The 23338-nt window shown below is 35.1% G+C and overlaps 1 protein-coding gene across 9 annotated transcripts in view; it reads left to right on the plus strand.

The window, feature by feature from the left end:
• VPS13B (vacuolar protein sorting 13 homolog B) overlaps positions 1-23338 on the plus strand; it is a 739916-nt gene that overhangs the window by 362485 nt on the left and 354093 nt on the right. For all 9 annotated transcript variants that reach the window (XM_058564706.1, XM_058564703.1, XM_058564701.1 and 6 more), the window contains one exon: positions 4462-4682. In XM_058564706.1, coding sequence (XP_058420689.1) covers positions 4462-4682 — 221 coding nt within the window. The remainder of the gene's footprint in view (positions 1-4461; positions 4683-23338) is intronic.

The raw sequence follows: 23338 nt of genomic DNA on the forward strand, positions 1-23338 counted from the left end.
TAGTTTCATTGATTTTTTCCTGTTGTTTTTCTGTTTTCTGTTTCATTGATTTTTGCCCTAATCTTTATTATTTCTTTTTTTCTACTTGCTTTGTTTTAGTTTCATCTTATTTTTTTCTAGTTTCTTAAGGGGAAAACTTTGGTTACTGATTTGAGAAATTTATTCTTGTGTGATACAGGCATTTAATACTATAAATTTCTCTTTAAGCACTGCTTTAAGTGTATCCCAGAGACTTTGATGTGTTTTCATTTTCTTTTACTCACAATATTTTATAATTTTCTTTATGATTTCTTCTCTGACCACTGGGTTATTTAGAAGTATGTGGTTTAAATTCCAAATATTTGAAAATTTCACATATTTCTTTTTGTTGCTGTTTTCTAGTCTAATTCCATTGTGGTCTAGAACATATATTGTATGCTTTTAATCCTTTAAAATTTATTAAGACTTGCTTTATAGACTAGTAAGTGGTCCCTTTGGAAGAATGTCCCATATGTTCTTGAATGTGTATTCTGCAGTAGTTGGGTACAGTGTTCTACACATTTTAGTTAGTTTGAGTTGATTGATGTTATTGTTGTTCATCTGTTCTATAGCCTTACTGACTTTCTGTCTAGTCATTCTATCAGTTATTGACACTGGAGTATTGAAATACTCAAGTATTATTGTTTAGTTGTCTATTTTCTCTTTAAATTCTGTCAGTTTTTGCTTTGTATGTTTTGAAGCTCTGTTGTTAATGTATATGCACACATAATTGTTATGGCTTTCTAAAGTATTGACCCTGTTATCATTATGAATTATATCCCTCTTTGTCTCTGTAATACTTATTTTCCTATATCTATTTTATCTGTTTGTCGTAGCTACTCCAACTTTTTATGGTTATGGTTTTTATGGTATATCTTTTCTATCCTTTTGCTTAAACACGGTTGTCTTTTTGATTGAAGGTGCTTCTTATTTAGACAGTCTTTAGTTAGAGCTTGCATTTTTATGTAGTCTGACAATCTCTTGTTCTTAAATGGAGTGTTTAGACTATCTATATTTCATGTAATATTGATATGTTTGAATTAAAATGGTCATTTATTTGTCTCTCTTGTGTTTTTTATTCCTCTGTTTCTCTTTTACTACATCCTTTGTTTTAAATGTGTATTTTAGTATAGCATTTCACTTCCTTTACTGATTTTTTATTATGTATTTTTTAAATGGTGGCCCTAGGGATTATATTATGCCTCTCAATTTATCGTACTCTACCTCAGACATATTCTAACTTAATTCTGGTAAATTATAGAAAATTTGTTCTATCATAGTTCTATTCTCTACCCCCTTGTATTTACACATATATTACATCTCTATATATTATAACCCAACAATACAGTGTTATATTTATTGCCCTATATAATCAACTACCTTTTAATGTACGTAACAGAAGAAATGAGAAATAATACATTTATAGACTGTTTTATATTAACCCACATATTTGTCATATCCAGTGCTCTTCATTTCTTCCTGTGCGTTTGAATTACCACCTGTAGGACTTTCTTTAATATTTCTCTTAAGGCAGCTTTGCTAGCAATGAGTTCTCTTAGCCCTTGCTTATCTGAGAATGTTTTTATTTTACCTTAATATTAGTAATATAGTTTTTCTGGCTATAAAATTCTTGGTTGATTATTTTTTTCCTTTTATGTGTTTAAATGTGCTTTCCCACTGCCTTCTGAACTCCATTATTTCACATAAAAATTAGCTTTTAAACATATTAGTTTTCTACTGTATGTGATTTTTCTTTTGCTGCTTTCAAGATTTTCTCTTGTTCTTTAGCTTTCAACAATTCAACTATAATGTATCTAGGTGTTTATGTTTTAGTATTCATTCTGTTTGGGCTTAGTTAAGCTGCTTGGATGTATGTGTTAATGTTATTTATCAATTTGGGGATTTTTCAGCCATTATTTCTTCAAATATTTTTCTGCTTTTTTCTCTTTTCTCTCCTTCTGGCACGTACATTACATTGATGTTAGTATACTTGATGTTGTTCTTCAAGTCTCTGAGGCTCTTAGTTTTTTTCAGTATTTTTTCTTTTTGTTTTCAGGTTGCATAAGTTCTATTGCTCTGTCTTCAGCTTCATTTATTTTTTTTCTTACGCCATTATGAATCTGCTATTGAGCTTCTCTACTAAATTTTTCATTTCAATCTTACTTTTTAACTTTAAAGTTTGATTTGTTTCTTTTTTTATTTTCTTATGAGATTATTTGTTGATTCATTGTTATCATACTTTGCTTTAATTTTTGAAAATGTTGTTCTTTAGTTCTTTGAATACATTTATAATAGCTGCATTGCAGTATTTTGTTGTGCTACATCCAACATCTGTGGACACTCAGAGTTTTTATTGACTGCATTTTTCTGTTTTCTGGAATAGAGCACACTCTCCTCTTTCTTTGTATGTCTAAAATTTTTTAAATATTGAATGTTTTAGGTGTGCCTATTTTTATTTTTCCCCTAAGGGTTGTTGTTCTTTTATGTTTGTTTACTTCTTTTTGTAGTGACATCCTTAGACTAAATCCATTTCTTCCCAACTGTGTGACTACTGTTGTCTCCACTCAGTTTTGTTTTTCTCTTATTACTGTTTTATTTTTTATTTATTTATTTATTCAATTTTTTGTTTATTGCAGTAACATTGGTTTATAACATTGTATAAATTTCAGGTGTACATCATTATACTTCTGTTTCTGCATAGATTACATCATGTTCACCACCCAAATACTAATTACAACCCATCACCACACACATGTGCTGAATTATCCCTTTCGCCCTCCTCCCTCCCCCCCCTTCCCCTCTGGTAACCACCAATCCAATCTCTGTCTCTATGTGTTTGTTTATTGTTGTTGTTACAGGGGCAAAATATTTTAAGTGTCAAGACAGACAGAGTACCACAGTGCTGACCACGTATTATTACGCAGTTTTCATTGTTTCTAGTCAAGTTATTGTGGACTACTATGTAGCTAGATCTATTCTGTTATTCAACTCTCAATTTCAAAGTTTCTGATTTTGATTTTATTAACTATATTTGGTCAAGACATTTTGAATGTATAAATTTATGAGAATATACCTTGTACCCACTGAGTATCACCATTCACAATTCGAATACATTTTTAGATTCCTGTAATATATGTATTTGTAGTATGATCCACTTAGTAATTCACTTGATTTTTTGTTGTTGTTGTTGCTGAAAAATAACATGAAACTAAAAGTTCAATGTGATCCTGGTTCTGATTCTGCGAGGGCATGTCCAAAACTATAGGGGAAAAAAAAGACTTCAAGGAAATATAACAATGTATAGTGCTTATTATTGGGAGTGGCAGGGTTAAAGGTGGATTATGACTGGTTTTGATTTTTCTTTTTTATAATTATATTTTCTAAATTATCTTCAGTGAGGTACCTCTGTACCTCTGTAATGAGAAAATAAATAAATATTTCCATTTCTTTTAAAATAATTGAGCTACTTAAAAAGAAATTGATACTGTACAGTATCAATTAGCACTGATAAGTGCTCGTAGAGTTGCAAAGTCAAAACTACAAGTCAAAGGAACTATTTTCTATCAAATTGGCTTCCCAATAATAAATGTTTACAAGTATTGTAATACTGAGTACATTTTTAAAAATTATTTCACAAAGTAGTTTATCAATATCCACAAAAAATAAGATGATTATATCTCCTAAATTTATATTAATGAATTAATCTCTGGTAAATTTATAAAAGAAGGAAAGGAATATTGCTTTTAATTCTGAAATTTATGAGTGCTTATTTTTTTATCAAGTATACTTTATTTAAAAATAACATATTATACATAGGAATCACCAAGAGAAGACCGAAATGCGTCCTGGGTCTTATCACCAGAGATTCTGATTAAGTTGGTCTGAAGTAGAAACCAGGAATCTGTATTTTTGATAAGCACTCACAGGATTCTGGTGCAGGTCATCCAACAGACCATAGTAGATTGGTTATTCTTTTCCTCTCTCATTCCACAGCCAGATTTGTGGTCACCTTCAGTCCATACAAAGAGTATTGCGTTTTCCTAAGTTAACATGTTTTCTGTGGTCTCCAAGTTATAGTGCACACGCCCCCAGCAGTTGCACAGTACAACCCACTAGAGTAAGGAAAGAGGAAGCTAGAACTTCCTCTTTATATTTATACTTTATATCATTTCCTTAATTTCTATTTCTGTATTTTTATAATGTCCATAGTTATATGATAGTATGTTATAATAAATACAAATATAAACATTTTAAAAAGATAACTTTTAAGTAGCATGTAAATTCTTTAGCACGTTGGTCTGTGGGATACTATCTCCACTTTTTATGATGCCATATTAAATGTTTTATATTTCAAATTTAGACAATAGACAACTTACTATCAAGTGACAATTAACTACATCTTTGTATGTGTGCTTCCCTACCCCCTTTCATCTCCTTTATCAGGTGATGCTTTTCCTTGGACTATCAGCTTGCATCATTTCAGCATATATAGCCTTTTTGGAAAACAAGTGACACTTTGCCTAGTGGAACCTATGGGTTGCACCTCTACTCTAGCTGTTACATCTCAAAAACTACTTGCTACAGGACCTGATACAAGACATTCATTTGTCGTTTGTCTCCATGTTGACCTAGAGTCGCTTGAGATAAAATGCTCGACCCTCCAGGTTGGTACATTTGATTTATGAAAGGAAATTTAAAATAATGTGATTTAGGAACAATTGTTATCCATTTTGTTTCAGGGTTTCTCTTCTATTAAGTGTCCTAAATTATTTTGAACAGTGCCATCAAGATCAGAATGGTTAGATTAAGAATTGCTTTGAAGCTCTCTCAAGTTTTGTAATTTAAACTCTTCTGAAAATGTAATGGTGATAGTATAAATGCATCTTTTGGCTGATGGAATGAAATCAGTTGCAGATGTAAAGTTTTTAAATGCTGAAGAACTACTTTACTATCAGACTGGAAGAGTCTGTTGGAATCAGATTATCACTCAGACCTTTTGATTGACATGTAATATTTAAAAAAAACAGCACTGTTTACTATTTTAAAAAGGCATTTTGTTAATTGCATAACATTTCACTTGGTATAGGCCAAACATATTGTATTCAGCAGTTTTACAGTTTAATATGAATTCATATCACCTGGGTTTGTACAAATTATTAATTGCATACAAGTTAACACTTGTTTCTTTGACCTTAAGCAGACTGTAGTATATTTTATACATACATTGTCAATGTTGAATACTATTTGAAATTATATTTTTAAAACAATACTTTTTTAAGTCTTATTAAATCTGACAGGTCAATATTGATAAATCTGTGTTTATCCCAGCGTTAGTGATTACAAGCCAGTCTTTAAATTTTTTTTTTTTTTTGTGAGGAAGATCAGCCCTGAGCTAACATCTGCCAATCCTCTTCTTTTTGCTGAGGAAGACTGGCCCTGGGCTAACATCCGTGCGCATCTTCCTCCACTTTATATGGGACACTGCCACAGCATGGCTTGCCGAGCGGTGCGTCGGTGCACGCCCGGGATCCGAACCGGCGAACCTTGGGCCGCTGCAGCGGACCACGCACACTTAACTGCTTGCGCCACCAGGCCGGCCCCTACAAGCCAGTCTTTAAACTGTGTTTTTTAAAGTGGGTTCAAATATTATTCCATATTTTATAGAGCCTCCTTTACCATCCTCCTTCTTTCTCCTTTTCTCTTTGCCTCTTTCCCTCTTTCCCCCTACTGTATACTATACAGCTTGGTTTAGTTTTTATATGTGTTTGTGCACTTTGAAAAGATTGGACATGCTAATATATTGGGGGTGGGCTTATTATAAAAATGCATATAATTAGAATTATGATGAGGCCCTACATTAAATGAACACTGTCATAACAACTAAAAGCTCATCCTCCATTATAAAAATCATTTCTTTTATAATCAGTAGTAAATACTTTTGAACAATATTAAATATTCCAGTTTAATGGCCATTTGCCATTCCATTATAACCCATAATGGTATGAAAGAGGATAATCATGAAATGACTTACTCTGTCTTAGATTATTCTCTGAATGCTAATGCTGATGGTTGCTGAAAAACATTTCAGAGAGGAAGGGAAATTGTAATTGCATCCCTCTCAAAAGATATGTTGAGTTCCTAATCCTTAGTATCTCAGGATGTGACCTTATCTGGTAACAGGGTCATTATAGAGGTAATCAAGTTAAAATGAGGTCATGAGAGTGATCCCTAATCTAATGTGACTGGTATCCTTACAAAAAGGGGAAATTGGGATGCAGACACACGCAGAGGGAAGTCAATGTAAAGACACACACAGTGTCTTGTGAAGATGGAGACAGAGATTGAACTGATCCAGCTGCAAGCCAAAGAATACAATGATTGCTAGCTACCACCAGAAGTAAGGAAGAGAGGCAATGAAGGGTTCTACTCAAGAGTCTCAGAGGGAATATGGCACTGGTGATACCTTTATTAGGGACTCTAACCCCTAGAACCGTCAAACAGTAAATTCCTATTGTTTTAAGCCACCCAGCTTATGATACTTTTGTATGGCAGCTTTAGCAAACAGAGTGCAGAGAAATAGATTCACCTTCTTTAGATCCTTTATCACAGAAGTTGTTAAAAAGGAAAGCATAAGAGATCCAATTCTAACATAACAGCAGAAGCCCACCTCACTCCATCCATCCCATTGATTATTTCTGTATACTCGGGGGAAAAAAAGCAAAAGCTGACAACTAAATGAACGTTCCCAATGTGTTTTAAAATACGGTCATGTGCGACATAACGAAGTTTCAGTCAACAACGGACAGCATATGTGACAGTGGTCCCATAAGATTAATGCAATATAGCCTAGATGTATAGTAGGCTGTACCAACTAAGTTTGTGTAAGTACACTCTATGATGTTCACACAATGACAAAATCACCTAACGACACATATCCCCATCATTAAGTGACACATGACTGTAATTGAATTGCAAAAAAGACTTTAAAGCAGCGATTATAACTTTTTTCATGATGTGTAAAGGAAAACACACTGAATATAAAAGATAAGAATTCTCAATGGGGAATAAAAAGTATAAAAAGAATCAAATGGAATTTAAGATTTGAAAATAAAATACCTGAAAGAAAAATAAACTATACTATATGGGCTTAGTGGTGGCCTGCATATGACAGAAGAAAAAGTCACTGAACTTGAACACAGAGCATAGAAATTACTGAATTTGAAAAACAGAGAGAAAAAAAGGTATTTAAAAAAGGACCAGAGGGCCAGCCTCAGTGGCCTAGTGGTTAAGTTCAGTGTACTCCACTTTGGCGACCCTAGGTTCAGTTCCCACGCACGGACTTACACTGCTCTGTCAGCAGCCATGCTGTGCTGGTGGCCCACATTCTAAAAAATAGAGGAAGATTGGCATGGATGTTAGCTCAGGATGAATCTTCCTCAGCAAAAAAAAAAAAAAAGGACCAGAACCTCAGTGGCTGTGGGACAAAATAATATATGTGTAATTGGAGTTCCAAAAGGAAAAGAGAAAAAAATTGGGGCAGAAAATGTTGAACAAATATTTTCCAGAAAGCCTCCTAAATTTGCAGACAAAGATGGGCTTTTGCATATTCAAGAAGTTCACCTCATCCCAAGCATGTTTATCTTTGAGTATAAACTCAAAGAAAAACGTTCTTCGGCACATTGTGATTAAAATACTGAAAACCAAAGATAACTTTTTTAAAATTTTGAAAGCAGCTGCAAGAAGACACATTTTATATAGGTTTACAATTATTTGACAGAGGATTTCTCATTAAAAGCCATAGAGGACAGAAGACCTTGGAGCAATATCTTTAAAGTGCTAACAGAAAATAACTTTCAAGCCAGTAAAGATATCCCACAGAAATCAAAGTGAAATCAAGACACTGTAGATGAAGGGAAACTAAGAGAATTTGTCACCAGCAACTCTGCTCTACAAGGAATGCTAAAAGGAAGTTTCAAGGATAAAGGAGAATGATACCAGATGAAAACTTGTATCTTCAGCAAAAAAGGAAAACCAACAGAAATGATAAATAGCTTGGTAAGTTTTTTTAAAAAAACTATTTAAAAAAAATATGTATGACTGGGGGCAATCCAAGATGGTGGCTTGGCCTGAACTCACCTTTTTCCATGGACACACCAAATCTACAGTGACATATGAAACAATTCCCTCTGAAATAGTACTGAAAACTAGTTGAACTGCTCCTCCACAGCAAAGAATAAAAGGACCACATTGAGACAGGTGAGGCAGAGATACAGTCTCACCAAAACCCCATCCCCAGTGTAGCAACCCACAATAGAGAGGGATCTCATAAGTCCAGAGCTTCTTCCGGAGGAGTGAGAGGTTTTTGCCCCACATCAGGCACCCCAACCCTTGTGATTTGCACTAAAGAGATGAGTCCCCAAAATGTCTGGCTTAGAAAATAAATGAGGTTTATGTCCAAAGGACACAAAGGGCAGTAGGGAACTGAGATTCTCCCTTTTTTTTTTTTTTTTTTGGTGAGGAAGATCAGCCCTGTGCTAACATCCATGCCAATCCTTTTTGCTGAGGAATTCTGGCCCTGGGCTAACATCTGTGCCCATCTTCCTCCACTTTATGTGAGACGCCGCCACAGCATGGCCTGACAAGCAGCGTGTCAGTGCACACCCAGGATCCGAACCTGGGCTGCCAGCAGCGGAGCACACACACGTAACCGCTACGCCATGGGGTCGGCCTTCCTTTTTTTGTATGTATGTATGTATGTGAAGAAGATTGGCTCTGAGCTAACATCCATTGCCAATCTTCCTCTTTTTGCTGAGGAAGATTAGCCATGAGCTAACATCTGTGCCTATCTTCCTCTATTTTGTACGTGGGATGCCCCACAGCATGGCTTGATGAGTGGTGCATAGGTCTGCACCTGGGATCCAAACCTGCAAACCCTGGTCCGCCGAAGCAGAGCTCACAAACTTAACCACTATGCCACTGGTTCAGCCCCCTGAGATTTTCCTTTTAAAGGGGTCACATGTGGTCTCACTTGCCCTGGGACACAGCACAAAAACAAGTTTGAAAAGCACATAGACTATATGTGAAAGAGATTCACTTGCTAATATTAAAACATCTGCTGGAAGGGCAGGGAACAGTTGGGCCTCTCTCTGGAAACCGAGGCACTATTGGACACTATTTTTGCACTCTCTACCCTGCTCGCACAGGCGAGCACATGCAAACATGGCACCCTCCCACTGCCTTGCTAAAGTAAGGCTAGCAAGTGCCAAGTGGTCACAGCATCATCCTGCTTTCTTGCTAAAGCTGGCAGGTGTGTGCAGTCCAGACATTTTCCACTCCCTTGCTACAAAGCCATCAAGTATGCCCTGTTGCCTACGCTCTCCAGCTGCCTCCCTAAAGCCAGCAGGCTGTGCAGTCTACACAGGGGGGACACTGCTTGATTACCTGGCCCTGGTGGTCAAGGGGCCTTGTGTTCTTGGGCTCCATGGAACTACAACAATTGGAAAGACAGTTACAGGCTACATCAATGCATAGATTATCCAGACAGAAAATCAATGAGGAAACATTAGCCTTAAGCAACACATTGGACCAGATGTATTTAATAAATAAATACAGAACATTTCATGCAAAAGCAGCAAAATACACATTCTTCTCAAGTGTACATGGTACATTCCCTGGGATAGGTTACATATTAGGCTACAACACAAATCTCAATAAATTTAAGAAGATTAAAATCATATAAAGCATCTTTTCTGACCACAGTGGTATGAAACTTGAAATCAATTACAAGAATAAAACCGGAAAAATCACATATATGTGGAGATTAAGCCACATGCTACTGAACAAGCATTGGCTCAATAAAGAAATTGAAGGAGAAATAAAAAAATACCTAGAGACAAGTGCAAATGGAAATATGACATACCAAAATCTATGAGATGCAGCAAAAGCAGTTCTAAGAGGAAAGTTCATAGCAATACAGGCCTACCTGAAGAAACAAGAAAAATCTCAAATAAACAATCTAACTTTACACTCAAAGGAACTAGAAAAAGAACAAACAAATCTCAAAGTTACTAGAAGGAAAGAAATAAAGATCAGAGTGGAAGTAAATGAAATAGAGACTAAAAAGACAATAGAAATGATCAATGAAATTAAGAGTTGGTTCTTTGAAAAGGTAAACAAAATTGACAAACCTTTAGCTAGACTCACCAAGAAAAAAAGAGAGAATGCTCAAATAAATAAAATCAGAAATGAAAGAGAAGTTACAACAAAGAATCATAAGAGACTACTATGAACAATTATACGCCAGCCAATTGGACAACCTAGAAGTAATGGATTAATTCTTAGAATCTTAGAATCTTCCAAGACTGAATTAGCAAGAAATAGAAAATCTGAACAGACCAATGTCTAATAGTGAATCAGTAATCAAAAGCTGCCCAACAAAGAAAAGTCCAGGATAAGATGGCTTCACTGGTGAATTCTACCAAACATTCAAAGAAGCTTTAACATCTGTCCTTCTCAAACTCTTCCAAAGAAATTGAAGAGGAAGGAATGCTTCCAAACTTATTTTACAATGCCAGCTACAATCAGACAAGAATATAAAAACAAAAAAAATAACAGGCAAATATCTCTGAAGAACATAGATGCAGAAATACTCAACAAAATATTAACAAACCGAATTCAACAATATGTTAAAGGGAGCATATAGCATGATCAAGTGAGATTTATTTTAGGGATGCAAGGATGGTTCAACATCTGCAAATCAATCAATGTAATATACCATATTAGCAAAATGAAGGATAAAAATCATATGATCATCTCAATAGATGCAGAAAAAGCACTTGACAAAATTCAACATCTTTTATGGAAAAAAAAACTCTCAACAAAATGGGTATAGAGGGAATGTACCTCAACATAATAAAGGCCATATATGACAAGCCCACAGCTAATATCGTACTCAATGGTGAAAAGGTGAAAGCTATCCCTCTAAGATCAGGAACAAGACAAGGATTCCCACTATGCTCCCTTTTATTCAATATAGTATTGTAAGTTCTTGCCAGAGCAATTAGGCAAGAAAAAGAAATAAAAGGCATCCAAATTGGAAAGGAAGAAGTAAAACTATCACTGTTTTATGGAAGACATGGTTCTATATTTAGAAAATACTAAAGACTCCACCAAAAATCTGTTAGGACAAATGAACAAATACAATAAAGTAGCAGGGTACAAAATCAGTATACAAAAATTGGTTGTGTTTTTATACAATAACAATGAACTATCAGAGAAATTAAGAAAACAATCCCATTTACAATCACATCAAAAAGAATAAAATACCTAGGAATAAATTTAACCAAGGAGATGATAGACGTGTAAATGAAAACTGTAAATCATTGATGGAAGAAATTAAAGAAGACACAAAGAATGGAAAGAAACTCCATGCTCATGGATTGGAAAAATTTATATTGTTAAAATGTCCATATTTCCCAAAGCAATATACAGATTCAATGCAACTCCTATTAAAAGTCCAATGACATTTATCACAGAAATGGAACAAACAATTTTAAAATTTCTATGGAACCACAGTACATAGCTTAATAGCCAAAGCTATCTTGAGAAAGAAGAACAAAGCTGGAGGCATCATACTCCCCACTTTCAAACTATGTTATGAAGCTTTAGTAATCAAAACAGTATGGCATTGTCATGGAAACAGACACATAAATCAATGGAACAGAATAGAGAACCCAGAAATAAAACCACCCATGTATGGTCAATTAATTTACGACAAAGGAACCAAGATATACAGTGAGGAAAGGGTGATATCTTCAATAATTGTTGCTGGGTAAAGTGGACAGCCACATGCAAAAGAATGAAAGTAGACCACTGTCTTACACCATATACAAATATTAACTCAAAATGGATTAACTACTTGACTGTAAGACCTGAAACCATAAAACTCCTAGAAGAAAGCATAGGCAATACGCTACTTGACATGGATCTTGGCGATGAAGTTTTGGATTTGACTCCAAAAGCAAAGGCAACAAAGGCAAAATAAACAAGTGGAACTACGTCAAATTAAAAAGCTTCTGCACAGCAAAGGAAACCATCAACAAAATAAAAAGTCAACCTACTAAATGGGAGAAAATATTTGCAAATCATGTATCCAATAAAGGATTAATATCCAAAATATATAAAGAACTCATAAAATTTAATAGCAAAAAAAACAATCTGGTTAAAAAATCAGCAGAGGATCTGAATAGACATTTTTCCAAAGAAGATGTACAGGTGGCCAACCAGGCACACAAAAAGATGCTCAATATCACTAATCATCAGGGAAAGACAAATCAAAACTGCAGTGAGAGATCACCTAAAGCCTGTTAGAATGGCTGTCATCAAAAAGACAGGAAATAACTAGTGTTGGTGAGAATGTGGAGAAAAGGCGACACTCGGGCACTGTTGGTGGGAATGTAAATTGATGTAGCCAATATGGAAAACCTTATGGAGGTTCCTCAAAAAGTTAAAAATAGAACTGTCATATGATCCAGCAATTCCACTTCTATGTATTTATCTGAAGAATATGAAAACACTAATTTGAAAAGATATATGCACCCCCATCTTCATTGTAGCATTATTTCCAGTAGCCCAGATATAGAAATAACCTAAGTGTCCATTGATGGAAAAATGGATAAGAAGATGTGGTGTGTGTGTATTTGTGTGTGTGTATATACATATACATATATATATAATATACAGTGTATATATGTATACATGGATATACACAATGGAATACTGCTCAGCCATAAAAAAGAATTAAATCTTGCCATTTGCGACAAAATGTGTGGACCTTGAGAGAATTATGCTAAGTGAAATAAATCAGACAGAGAAAGACAAATAATGTATGATTTCACCTGTATGTGGAATGTAAAAAACAAAACCAAACCAAACCAGAGTCTTAGATACAGAAAACATAGTGGTGGTTGCCAGAGGAGATTGGGGTTAGGGAGTGGGCAAAATGAGTGAAGGAGGTCAAGAAGTGCAAGCTTACAGTTGCATGGTGACTATAGTCAGTAATATTTTAGAGGATACTTGAAAGTTGCCAAGAGGGTAATCCTAAAAGTTAACTTTGTGTAGTGACGGATGGTAACTAGACTTATTGTGGTGATCATTTTGCAGTGTGCACAAATATCAAGTCATTATGTTGTACACCTGAAACCAATACGATGTTATACGTCAATTATGCTTCAATAAAAAAAAAATTCTTAAAGTATGTATGACTGTGGAAAGCAAAGTGCAAAACATTGTCTGCTGGAGCTTTCAATGTAAAGTAGATGTAATATGCAAGATAAGTAGATCATTAACATTAGTGAGGGATGGGCTAAAGGATGGGCTAAATGTACCTGTATGGTTGCCAGATTTCTAAATACCACCTGAACTGGTACAGTGTAAACTCTAAATAGACTGAAAGTTTTTCTATATGTATTATTATCTCCTAGAATAACTACTAAAAATAAAATACAAAGAGCAAATATAGTAAGTATAGCAAAGATACAGAGATATAGCCAAAAAGAAAATAGATAAATTAAAATGAAATACTAAAAAATAATCTAAGGAAGTTAAGAAATGGTAACAGAGTTAGAAAAAACAGGGTAGAAATAGAAACAAAAATAAAACGGTAGGGGGCGGAGCCAGCTTTATCAATGATTACATTAAATGTTGGTGATCTTAACTAGGAGTGTTTAGATTAGGAATCAGAAAACTAAGGCCTGTAGGCCAAATTTGGCCACCTCATTTTTTACATATTACCTAAGATTGCTGTCATGCTACAGCTACAGAACTAAGTAGCAGTGACAGAGAACAATATGGCTCACAAAGCCTAGAATATTTACTGTCTAACCATTTACAGAACAAGTTTGCTGACCCCTTGTTTAAACACTGCTGTTAAAAGGCAAAGATTTGTAAAGTGGGGAAAAAAGCAAGACTGTACCTAAAAGAGAAACCCCTGAAATGTAAAGAAACAGATAGACTATAAATAAATGCACAGGAAAAAACGTAATGTACAAACAGCCTAAGAAGGCTGGACTTGCTAATTTTAATATCAAATAAAATAGACATAAAGAAAAAAGAGTATTACCTGAGATAGGGATATGAAACAAAAAGGGACAGAATTAAAGAAAAAAATAGATAATTCTATTCAATCATAGTAGAAAATTTTTATACCATCTCTCTTCAGTGATTATAAAACAACTAGATGAAAAATAAATAATTGGAGATATAAAAGATATGAAAAAAATAGATAATAACAATCACAGTAGGAAGTTTTTATAACACCTTTCTCAGCAATTGATAAAACAACTGGAAAAAATAAATAAATAATTGGAGATATAAAAGATGCCAACCCTGGTTGTCTAGTGGTTAAGATTCTGCACTTTCGCCTCCTGGGCTGGGTTTCCTGGTAAAGGAACCACACCACCTGTCTGTCAGTTGTCATACTGTGGCGACTGCATGTTGCTATGATGCTAAAAGTTATGCCACTGGTATTTCAGATACCAGCAGGGTCACCTGTAGTGGACAGGTTCAGTGGAGCTTCCAGACCAAGTCAGACTGGCTCGCCACCCACTTCTGAAAAAGTTGGCCGTGAAAACCCTATGAATAGCAGGGGAGCATTGTCTGATATGGCACCGGAAGGTGAGAAGATGGTGCAAAAAGACCTGGCAGGGTTCCACTCTGCTGTACACAGGGTCGCTAGGAGTTGGAATCCAACTCAACAGCACTAACAACAAACTGGAAGATTTGAAAAACACTATGAACTCACCTTATCTGATTAGCATTTATAGAACACTATATCTAACAACCATGGATGCACATTTTATTCCGGTGTACATGGTCTCATTATGCTTAAGAGGATCAAAATCAATAAAGCATATTATTTAACCACAGTCAAATTATATTGGAAATCAATAATAAATTAACTAGAAAAATTCTAAATATCTGGATATTAAACAGCATGCTCCTAAATAATCTGTGAGTCAAAGACAAAATTACTCGGAAATTAGAAAATATTTTGGTTGAATGACAATAAAAAAGTAGATACAGCTAAAGTAGTGTTTAGAGGGAAACATAATTTTAAATACTTGCATTAGAAAGGAAGAAAGATCTTAAATTGTCACTTAAGGCTCTACTTTAGGAAGCTAAGAAAAGAACAAGGTAAACCCAGAGTAAATAAAAGGAAGAAAATAAGAAAGATAAGAGCAGAGATGACTGGAACAGAAAAGAGAGAGAGAGAGAAAATACAAATCACCAATATCAGGAATGATGGAGGTTATACCACAGATCCCACAGACATTAAAAGCATAAGAGAATAATGAACAACTTTATGCCAACAAATGCGACAATTTAGATTAAATAGAAATTTTTATTGAAAAAGAACAGAAAATGATATAAGAAGAAATAGAAAATCTGAATAGCCCTATATATCTTTTAGAGAAATTGAATGTAATAGCAAAAATTTTCCTGTTAAAAAAACTTTAGGCCCAGTGGAGTGAATTCTATCAAATACTCAAAGAAAAAAATAATAGAAATTTTTCACATTTTTTCCCCCAGAAATCAAGAATGGATTTCTGCCCCGCTTGTTTTATGAAGCCAGCGTAACCCTATTACCAAATCCTGAAAAAGACTACGGAAGAAGGATTTAGAAATCAATATCCTTCATGAAAGTAGATGTAAAAATTCTTAACCAAATATTAGCAAATCAATATAACAATTAATAAAAAAGATAATACTCAGTAGGATTCCTCTAAGACATGCAGTTTGGTTTAATATTTAAAAATCATTTAATGTAATGTCATATTAATAAAACAATGGGGAAAAATCATATCATAATCTCAATAGATGGAGGTAAAACATTTAACAAAATTTGACAACCATTTGTAATAAAAACTCTCAGCAAATTACAAATATTAGAGAACTTTTTCAGACTGACGAAGGACATATGTGAGAAACCAAATATCATACTTAATGGTAAAATACTGAATTGTTTCCCACTGAGATCAGGAAAAAGCCCAGAATGTCTGCTCTCACCACCTGTTGTATATCATACTGGACGTCCTAGCCATTGCAATAAACCAAGCAAAAGAAATAAAAGGCAGAAAGATAAGAAAAGAAGTAAAACTATCCCTATTTGCATATGATAAAACATTTTGTAGAAAATTCTAGGGCCCTCCCCGTGGCTTAGTGGTTAAGTGCGCACTCTGCTCCTGGCGGCCCAGGTTCGGATCCCGGGTGCGCACTGACTCACCGCTTCTCTGGCCATGCTGAGGCGGCATCCCACATACAGCAACTAGGAGGATGTGCAACTATGACATACAACTATCTACTGGGGCTTTGGGGAAAAAAAGGAGGAGGACTGGCAATAGATGTTAGCTCAGAGTCAGTCTTCCTTAGCAAAAAGAGGAGGATTAGCGTGGATCTTAGCTCAGGGCTAATCTTCCTCACAAAAAAAAAAAAATTCTAGAGGAATCTAAGAAACTATTACTAGAACTAATAAACTTAGCAAAGATACAGGAGACAAGATCAATCTATAAAAATCAATTGTATTTTTATGTACTAGCAGCAAACAATTGGAAACTGGAATGAAATCAGTTCCATTTACATTGGTGCCAAGAAACATAAACAAATGAATCTAACAAAACATGTCCAAGACCTCTACCCTGAAAGCCACAAAGCATTGCTGAGAGAACTTAAAAAACACCTAACTGGAGAGAGATACTTGTTCATAGATTGGAAGACTCAATATTGTTAAGATGGCAGGTCTCCCTAAATTCATTTTGATATTGGGGGCATAATCAAGTTTAAAAATATTTTCTCTTTGAAAGACACATTAAGATAGCAGAAAGCCAGACGCTTGGAGAAAGTATTTGCAACACATTTATCAAACTGTTGTCCAGAATACGTAAAGAATTCCTTCTACTCGATAACATGAAGACAAAAACAATAAATAAAATAACATGAAGACAGATAATGGAGAAAAGATTTGAACAAACATTTACCACACAAGATATGTGACTGGTCAATAACCACAAGGAAAGATACTGAACATCATTCCTCATCAGGGAAAAACAAAATAAAACATGAAGACATACCACTATACACCTATTACATTGACTAAAATAAAGTAGACTGAGTATTGTGAACCAACTGGAACTCCTTGTATACCACTGGTGGGAAAGTAAAAATTACATCATAACTTTGGAAACAACTTGGAAATTTCTTAAAAAGAAGAACACCCAGCCATTCCTTCCTAAGCATTTTCTCAGAGAAAAAAATATATATGTCCGTGCAAAGACTTTTACGTGGGTGTATTTAGCAGCTTTATTTGTATAGCTAAAAACTGAACACAACCCAAATGTTCATCAGTGGGTGAATAAGGAAGCAAATTATGGCCTATTCATACAATGTAATACTACTCAGCCGTAAAAAGGTCTGAATTACTGATAAAATGCAACATCATGGATGAATATTGCAATCATTATGCTGAATGAAGAAACCCAAGGGCGGCCCCGTGGCTTAGTGGTTAAGTGCGTGCGCTCCGCTACTGGCGGCCCGGGTTCGATCCCGGGCGCGCACCGACGCACCGCCTCTCTGGCCATGCTGAGGCCGTGTCCCACATGCAGCAACTAGAAGGATGTGCAGCTATGACCTACAACTGTCTGCTGGGGCTTTGGGGGAAAAAATAAATAAATAAAATTATATATGAGAAACCCAGACAAAAAAAAGTACTTACTGTATAATTCTATTTATACAAAATGCTAGAATATGCAAACAACTACATTGTGACAGAAAGCTGGTTCCTGGTTTCCTGGAGGCAGGGCAAGGAGAGGGAAGGATTAGGGAGTGATAGGAAGGACAGATGATAAAGGGATATGAAGAAACTTTTGAAGATAAGGGAAAAAATGTTTTATTCATGGTTTATATTTAGTAGTAGTGCAATCCCTATATGACAGACAGCTAACTGCTTCTTGGAGTTGTCTACCAGAGACCTTATATTTTAGGGACTTATGAAAGATCATTATAGCCTTGGGAGGATTGACCTACTCCACATGTTCTGGTTATCCGTAGCTATCCCAGCTGAAAATAAATTCTGTTACCGTTATTGTTTTAGCCTGGGACTCAATTATTATTAATTTTTAAAAACAATTTTTCTTTTATTTTGAGATACTCAGTAGTATTGTGATTTCTATGAATTGTATTAAGTGTAAGACTGTGGCTCAGAACTAGAGCTCTGGGATATCTTCCAATATCTAGCTTGTTTGAAACTAAGCTCAGGTTTTGTTGTTGTTTAAATATAAACCAGTTCTAAGCAAAGTCATCACAAGCAAAGAGCTTATGTTTAGCCTGGTATTTTCTTCTTATGTCTGCTCTCTCGTTTTGGCCTTTCCTTCATCACTTAGCTCCCAGGGCCTCACTGCTGCTCCCCGTATACTAAGGACGTTTTTTTGAGAATTAAACCAAGGCTGAGTGAATCTCGTGCCTTGAGAATCCCTTTTCACCAAAATGTAATAGTTCTCTCCTGTTCACTTAATTCTACTTTATCTTCTTGATAAATCCTCATAAACCAACTTCTGTTAAATTACTATCAGTCGCTATAACCAAAGTTGACCACAAAGTTGTTGGGAAGTTTAAGTGAGATATTTAGAAAAATACTTTGTAAGCTCTGAAATGTAATATGAATGTCATTTTGTTAGTTTGGATGGGCTGTCATGTAAAATGTGAGACCCTCTTTGTAAATTGATATGAATATCCCTGGTAGAATATGGTGGTATCCCTGAAGGGATAGGAAGCCACAGAACAATGTGGTACTTTGAAGAATCAATATGTACTCAAAGATTTGGTAAGGAGTTAATATCCTTGCATGCCAGATTAACCTAAATTTTAAAGATAAAACATGAGACTCCAAATAAACGTGAGTGGTTGCTTTAGGTTATGCTTCCAGACTCCCTCTGGATTCTGTTAAAATAACAAAGAATAACTTGATTTTTTTTCCCCAAGTGAATTCACCAAATATTTATCGCGTACTACTTATCAGCCAGAGATGAGGGAAACAGATGAATAAGATAAATGCACGAAGAAGGCCATGCCTACACACGTCATGATCCAACTGTTGAAAGCCAGATAAAGAGCAAATCTTGAAAGTATCATGAGAAAAATGACACATTATGTACAAGAGAAGCAAGATTTGATTGTTAGCTTACTTCTCATCAGAAACTATAGAATTCAGAAGAGCGGCATCTTTAAATTGTGAAAACAAAAAGTCTCTCAACCCAGAATTCTAAATTTAAAAAAAAGCAGCATCTATGAACGAAGACTAAATCAAGACATTTTTACATTCTACGTAGTAGAATCTGTCACCAGTAGAACTGCACTCAAGAAATCCTAAAGGGGGCCGGCTCCGTGGCTTAGCGGTTAAGTGCGCGTGCTCTGCTGCTGGCAGCCCGACCACTGCTTCTCTGGCCATGCCGAGGCCGCGTCCCACATACAGCAACCAGAAGGGTGTGCAACTATGACATACAACTATCTACTAGGGCTTTGGGGAAAAAAAAACGAGGATTGGCAATAGATGTTAGCTCAGAGCTGGTCTTCCTCAGCAAAACGAGGAGGATTAGCATGGATGTTAGCTCAGGGCTGATCTTCGTCACACATACACACACACACACACACACACACACAAAAGGAATCCTAAAGGAAGTCATTCATGCTTACGGAAATGAAATCAGATGTTTGAGCATTGTTTCAAATTATTGGCCGTTGAGTTTGCTCTTTTGTGAACTGACAATTCATATTGTTTACATTAATTTGTATTTTCCTAATTACTAATAAGGTTGAGCAGTTTTAGAATGTTTATTGGCCAGTGAATTTGCTCTTTTATGAATTGATAAGTCATATCTGCCCAATTTTCTATTAAATTTCCTAGCAATTTGAAGAGCTTGCCTTATACTCTATGAATACAAACTATCTGTAATGCAGTTATTTGCCTTTTAACTTTATGGCATCTTTTGACAAAATCTTTACTCTTTCTTAGTGAAATATATCTATATGTCTCTTTTTATTTTTTGGGTGTCCTACCTTATAAAAAAGAGTATTGTGGGCCTCTAAATACAAACTTCCACATGTCTATAGGATCCTAAAATTTCTTTAACTATTTTCAGTTTGTGTTTTAAGATTAATGACTCAAAATAAACCTCTTTCTTGTGAGTGGTTGCTCACTAACCCATCTGTTTTTTTTGTTTTGTTTTTTGTGTTTTTGGAGAGACAATACATCTTGTCCTTTTTTGAACCATGGACTTCTTTGAGAATCTGATAAAAGCTATGAACCTTTTCCCCAGGGCAAGGTATCTACCCACTCAATTTTGCATATATTATCAGAAGCTTTGTGGACTTTTGATTGTAGCCAGTGTTTAAGCTTCTTGATTCCATTTTAGGGAAATAATTCCTACTTAAATACCATTCTTCTGTTTTTCCATTAGAGTGACATCAGAAGTGTTTACCCTTGTACATTAATTAATTTGGTTCATTGTTGCTCAGATACAGAGCCCTCAGGTAGTTTACATACTTTAAAATATAGTGCAAGCTCAATCTTTAGGGCAGGCACAGAACAAAGTCATTGTCATGTGAGACATTGTTGTAGGTCTTTGTATCAACTATGGAAACCTAAACTACTATGTCAGTTCCTAGAACTCATTGCCATTCAAGGAACTTAGATGCTATAAATATTTAACCTGGTTGAATATTCAGAGTTTTTGTTCCTAGAAGTCATTTCCATCAACTCTTCCCTTCATCTTAACTGTTTTACCAAAGTTAGCCAATTCCCTTTAATGCCTTGAGACCCGTTCTCAGACCTTAAAAACTGTGTTTGTTCCAAAATTAAATGAGCCTGTAGAAGTCTTTCTTTAGTATAATAAAATTTCAGTTTTCCCTCAGCCAATAAATTGATATATTTTGTCTTCCTATAAGGAGTTCCCAGGAACATAAAAGTATCTTTGCATTTTGGGGTTTTAAAGTATGTGGAACTAGAGAAAGAGCGGGTTTTATGCTCCTTTCCTATCCATTTACTTTTAATTTTTATTGCTATAAGTTATGTTCAGTTTTCACCAAGGAATGCAATTTGGCATTATTGTCTTAAGAACACAAGCATTGAGTTCAGGCAAAACTGGATTTGTATTCTTGTACCACTCACTCATTTTTAATTTCTGTGAGTTGTTGATTTTCATGTTTATCTTTTAAACCAAATTAGACTTGAAAAGTATAATGCTCTATATGAAAAGTTTTTTGTTTTTTGTTTTGGCAAAAACTCTTTCTTTTGAAACTGAGTTTTAATGATTCGTAACAACCTGCCTGCCAAATGAAATAGCCTTTGTCAATTCATATTCACTTAGAGCTCTTTGCACTACTCAACACGGATCAGTAATTGCTTGTTGGAATTCCATTCCTCCTTGGTTTCCATGGACATTGTATATCTATGGTTTTTCTTCTTCCTGAGTACCTTTATGATTATTCTTCTATCTCCTAATACCCTGGAAAACAAGTTGTTCCTCCCTAACTGGATAGGACTTTTCATTGCCCCTACATCATGTCTTGATCATTTCCTGCACTTGGGTTTCGCTGTTGCTATTCTTGTGACTGGAATGACATTTTACACCCATCTAAATCCTGTCCCTCCTTCCTGAATGTATCTCCTTGAGGCTTATCTCAGCTTCTCCAGACCAATGAAGTCTCTTTTCTGATTGGTCATAGATTAAATGAGAAAATTTATGTGAAATTAATTTCTAAATGTTAAAATGTTAATTTTTGATATTCTATCAATATTTTATATTCAAGACCTTATTTATATTTAGACACCTTCATGCATAACCCATATAAAGCTCCCTCACATGGTATTCACTTTTTAGAGTTTTTTTGTAAGTTTTATTGGATTGTACTTAAATACAATAAACTGCACACGTTTAAATTACCTAATTTGATAAAATTTGGCATATGTACATCCATGAAATGAAACCATCCCCCACAATCAAGATAGTGCATAAATCCATCATCCTTGAAAGTTTCTTTGTGCCCCTTTGTAAACCTCCCTTTCACTCCTCCTTTCCATCCTAGGCAACCACTGATTCTGTGATTATAGATTAATTTTCGTTTGCTAGGATTCTCTATAAATAGAATCATACAGTTATATTCTCTCTCTTTTTTTTGTCTAGCTTCTTTTATACAGTGTAATTATAGATTAATCTTTGTTTTTTCTTGAATCCATAGTTTATTTCCTTATATTAAGTATCATTCTGTTGGATGTATATACTGTAAATTGGTCATCTACTTACTGATGAACGTTTGAGATGTATTTTTAATTTTCGATGATTACAAATAAAACTGCTATGAATATGTGTATACAGGTCTTTGTGTAGACATAGATTTTCATTTTCCTGGGGAAGTACTTAGGAGTGAAATGACTGGATCATATGGTAGGTTTATGTCTTCTTCAGAAACTGCCAAACTGTATTCTAAATTTTGCATTCCATCAGCAGTAACTGTCGGTTGTCATACTACATGTTGCTATGATGCTGAAAGCTGTGCTACCGGTATTTCAATACCAGCAGGGTCACCCATGGTGGACAGGTTTCAGCAGAGCTTCCAGACTAGGAAAAAGGACCTGGCCACTCATTTCTGAAAAAATTAGCCGTAGAAACCCTATGAATAGCTGTGGAGCATTGTCTGATACAGTGGCGGAAACTGATAGGGTGGCATAAAAAACACTGGGCAGAGTTCCACACTGCTGTACAGAGAGTCGCTAGGAGTCAAAATCAACCCAACAGCACTAACTACAAATCAGGAGTAAATGAGAGTTTCAGTTGCTCTGCATCCTCGCCAGTACACTTGGTATGGTTAGGCTTTTTAATTTTAGACATTTTATTAGATCTGTAGTGGTAGCTCACTGTGGTTTTAATTGGCATAGTTTTTAGTACAGCTTGAAGGATAAGAGTTGGACATTTATCTTCAATTTTTTTTTAAACCTCTGAATTTGAGAAATCTGCATTCTATGATAGCAACTTTCTGCTTTGAAAATAAAAATACATTTAAAGTTTATGTCAGTGTTTGCTTGGCATGTTAAATACATGTGCTTGGTGATATTCATAAGCAATTAGTCAATGGTAACAATTGAAGATTAGAAGTAGTGACAATAAAAGCATCATCAGTTCTCTTAAGTAAATAAACCTTATGCTCTTAGAAGTATTTAGAACCTGTTTTCTTTGGTTTGTGCTTTCCTTTATTTGTCAGTTCTAGTTGTTTA

Source organism: Diceros bicornis, chromosome 21 (genome assembly GCF_020826845.1).
Source record: "Diceros bicornis minor isolate mBicDic1 chromosome 21, mDicBic1.mat.cur, whole genome shotgun sequence".
Taxonomy (NCBI): domain Eukaryota; kingdom Metazoa; phylum Chordata; class Mammalia; order Perissodactyla; family Rhinocerotidae; genus Diceros; species Diceros bicornis.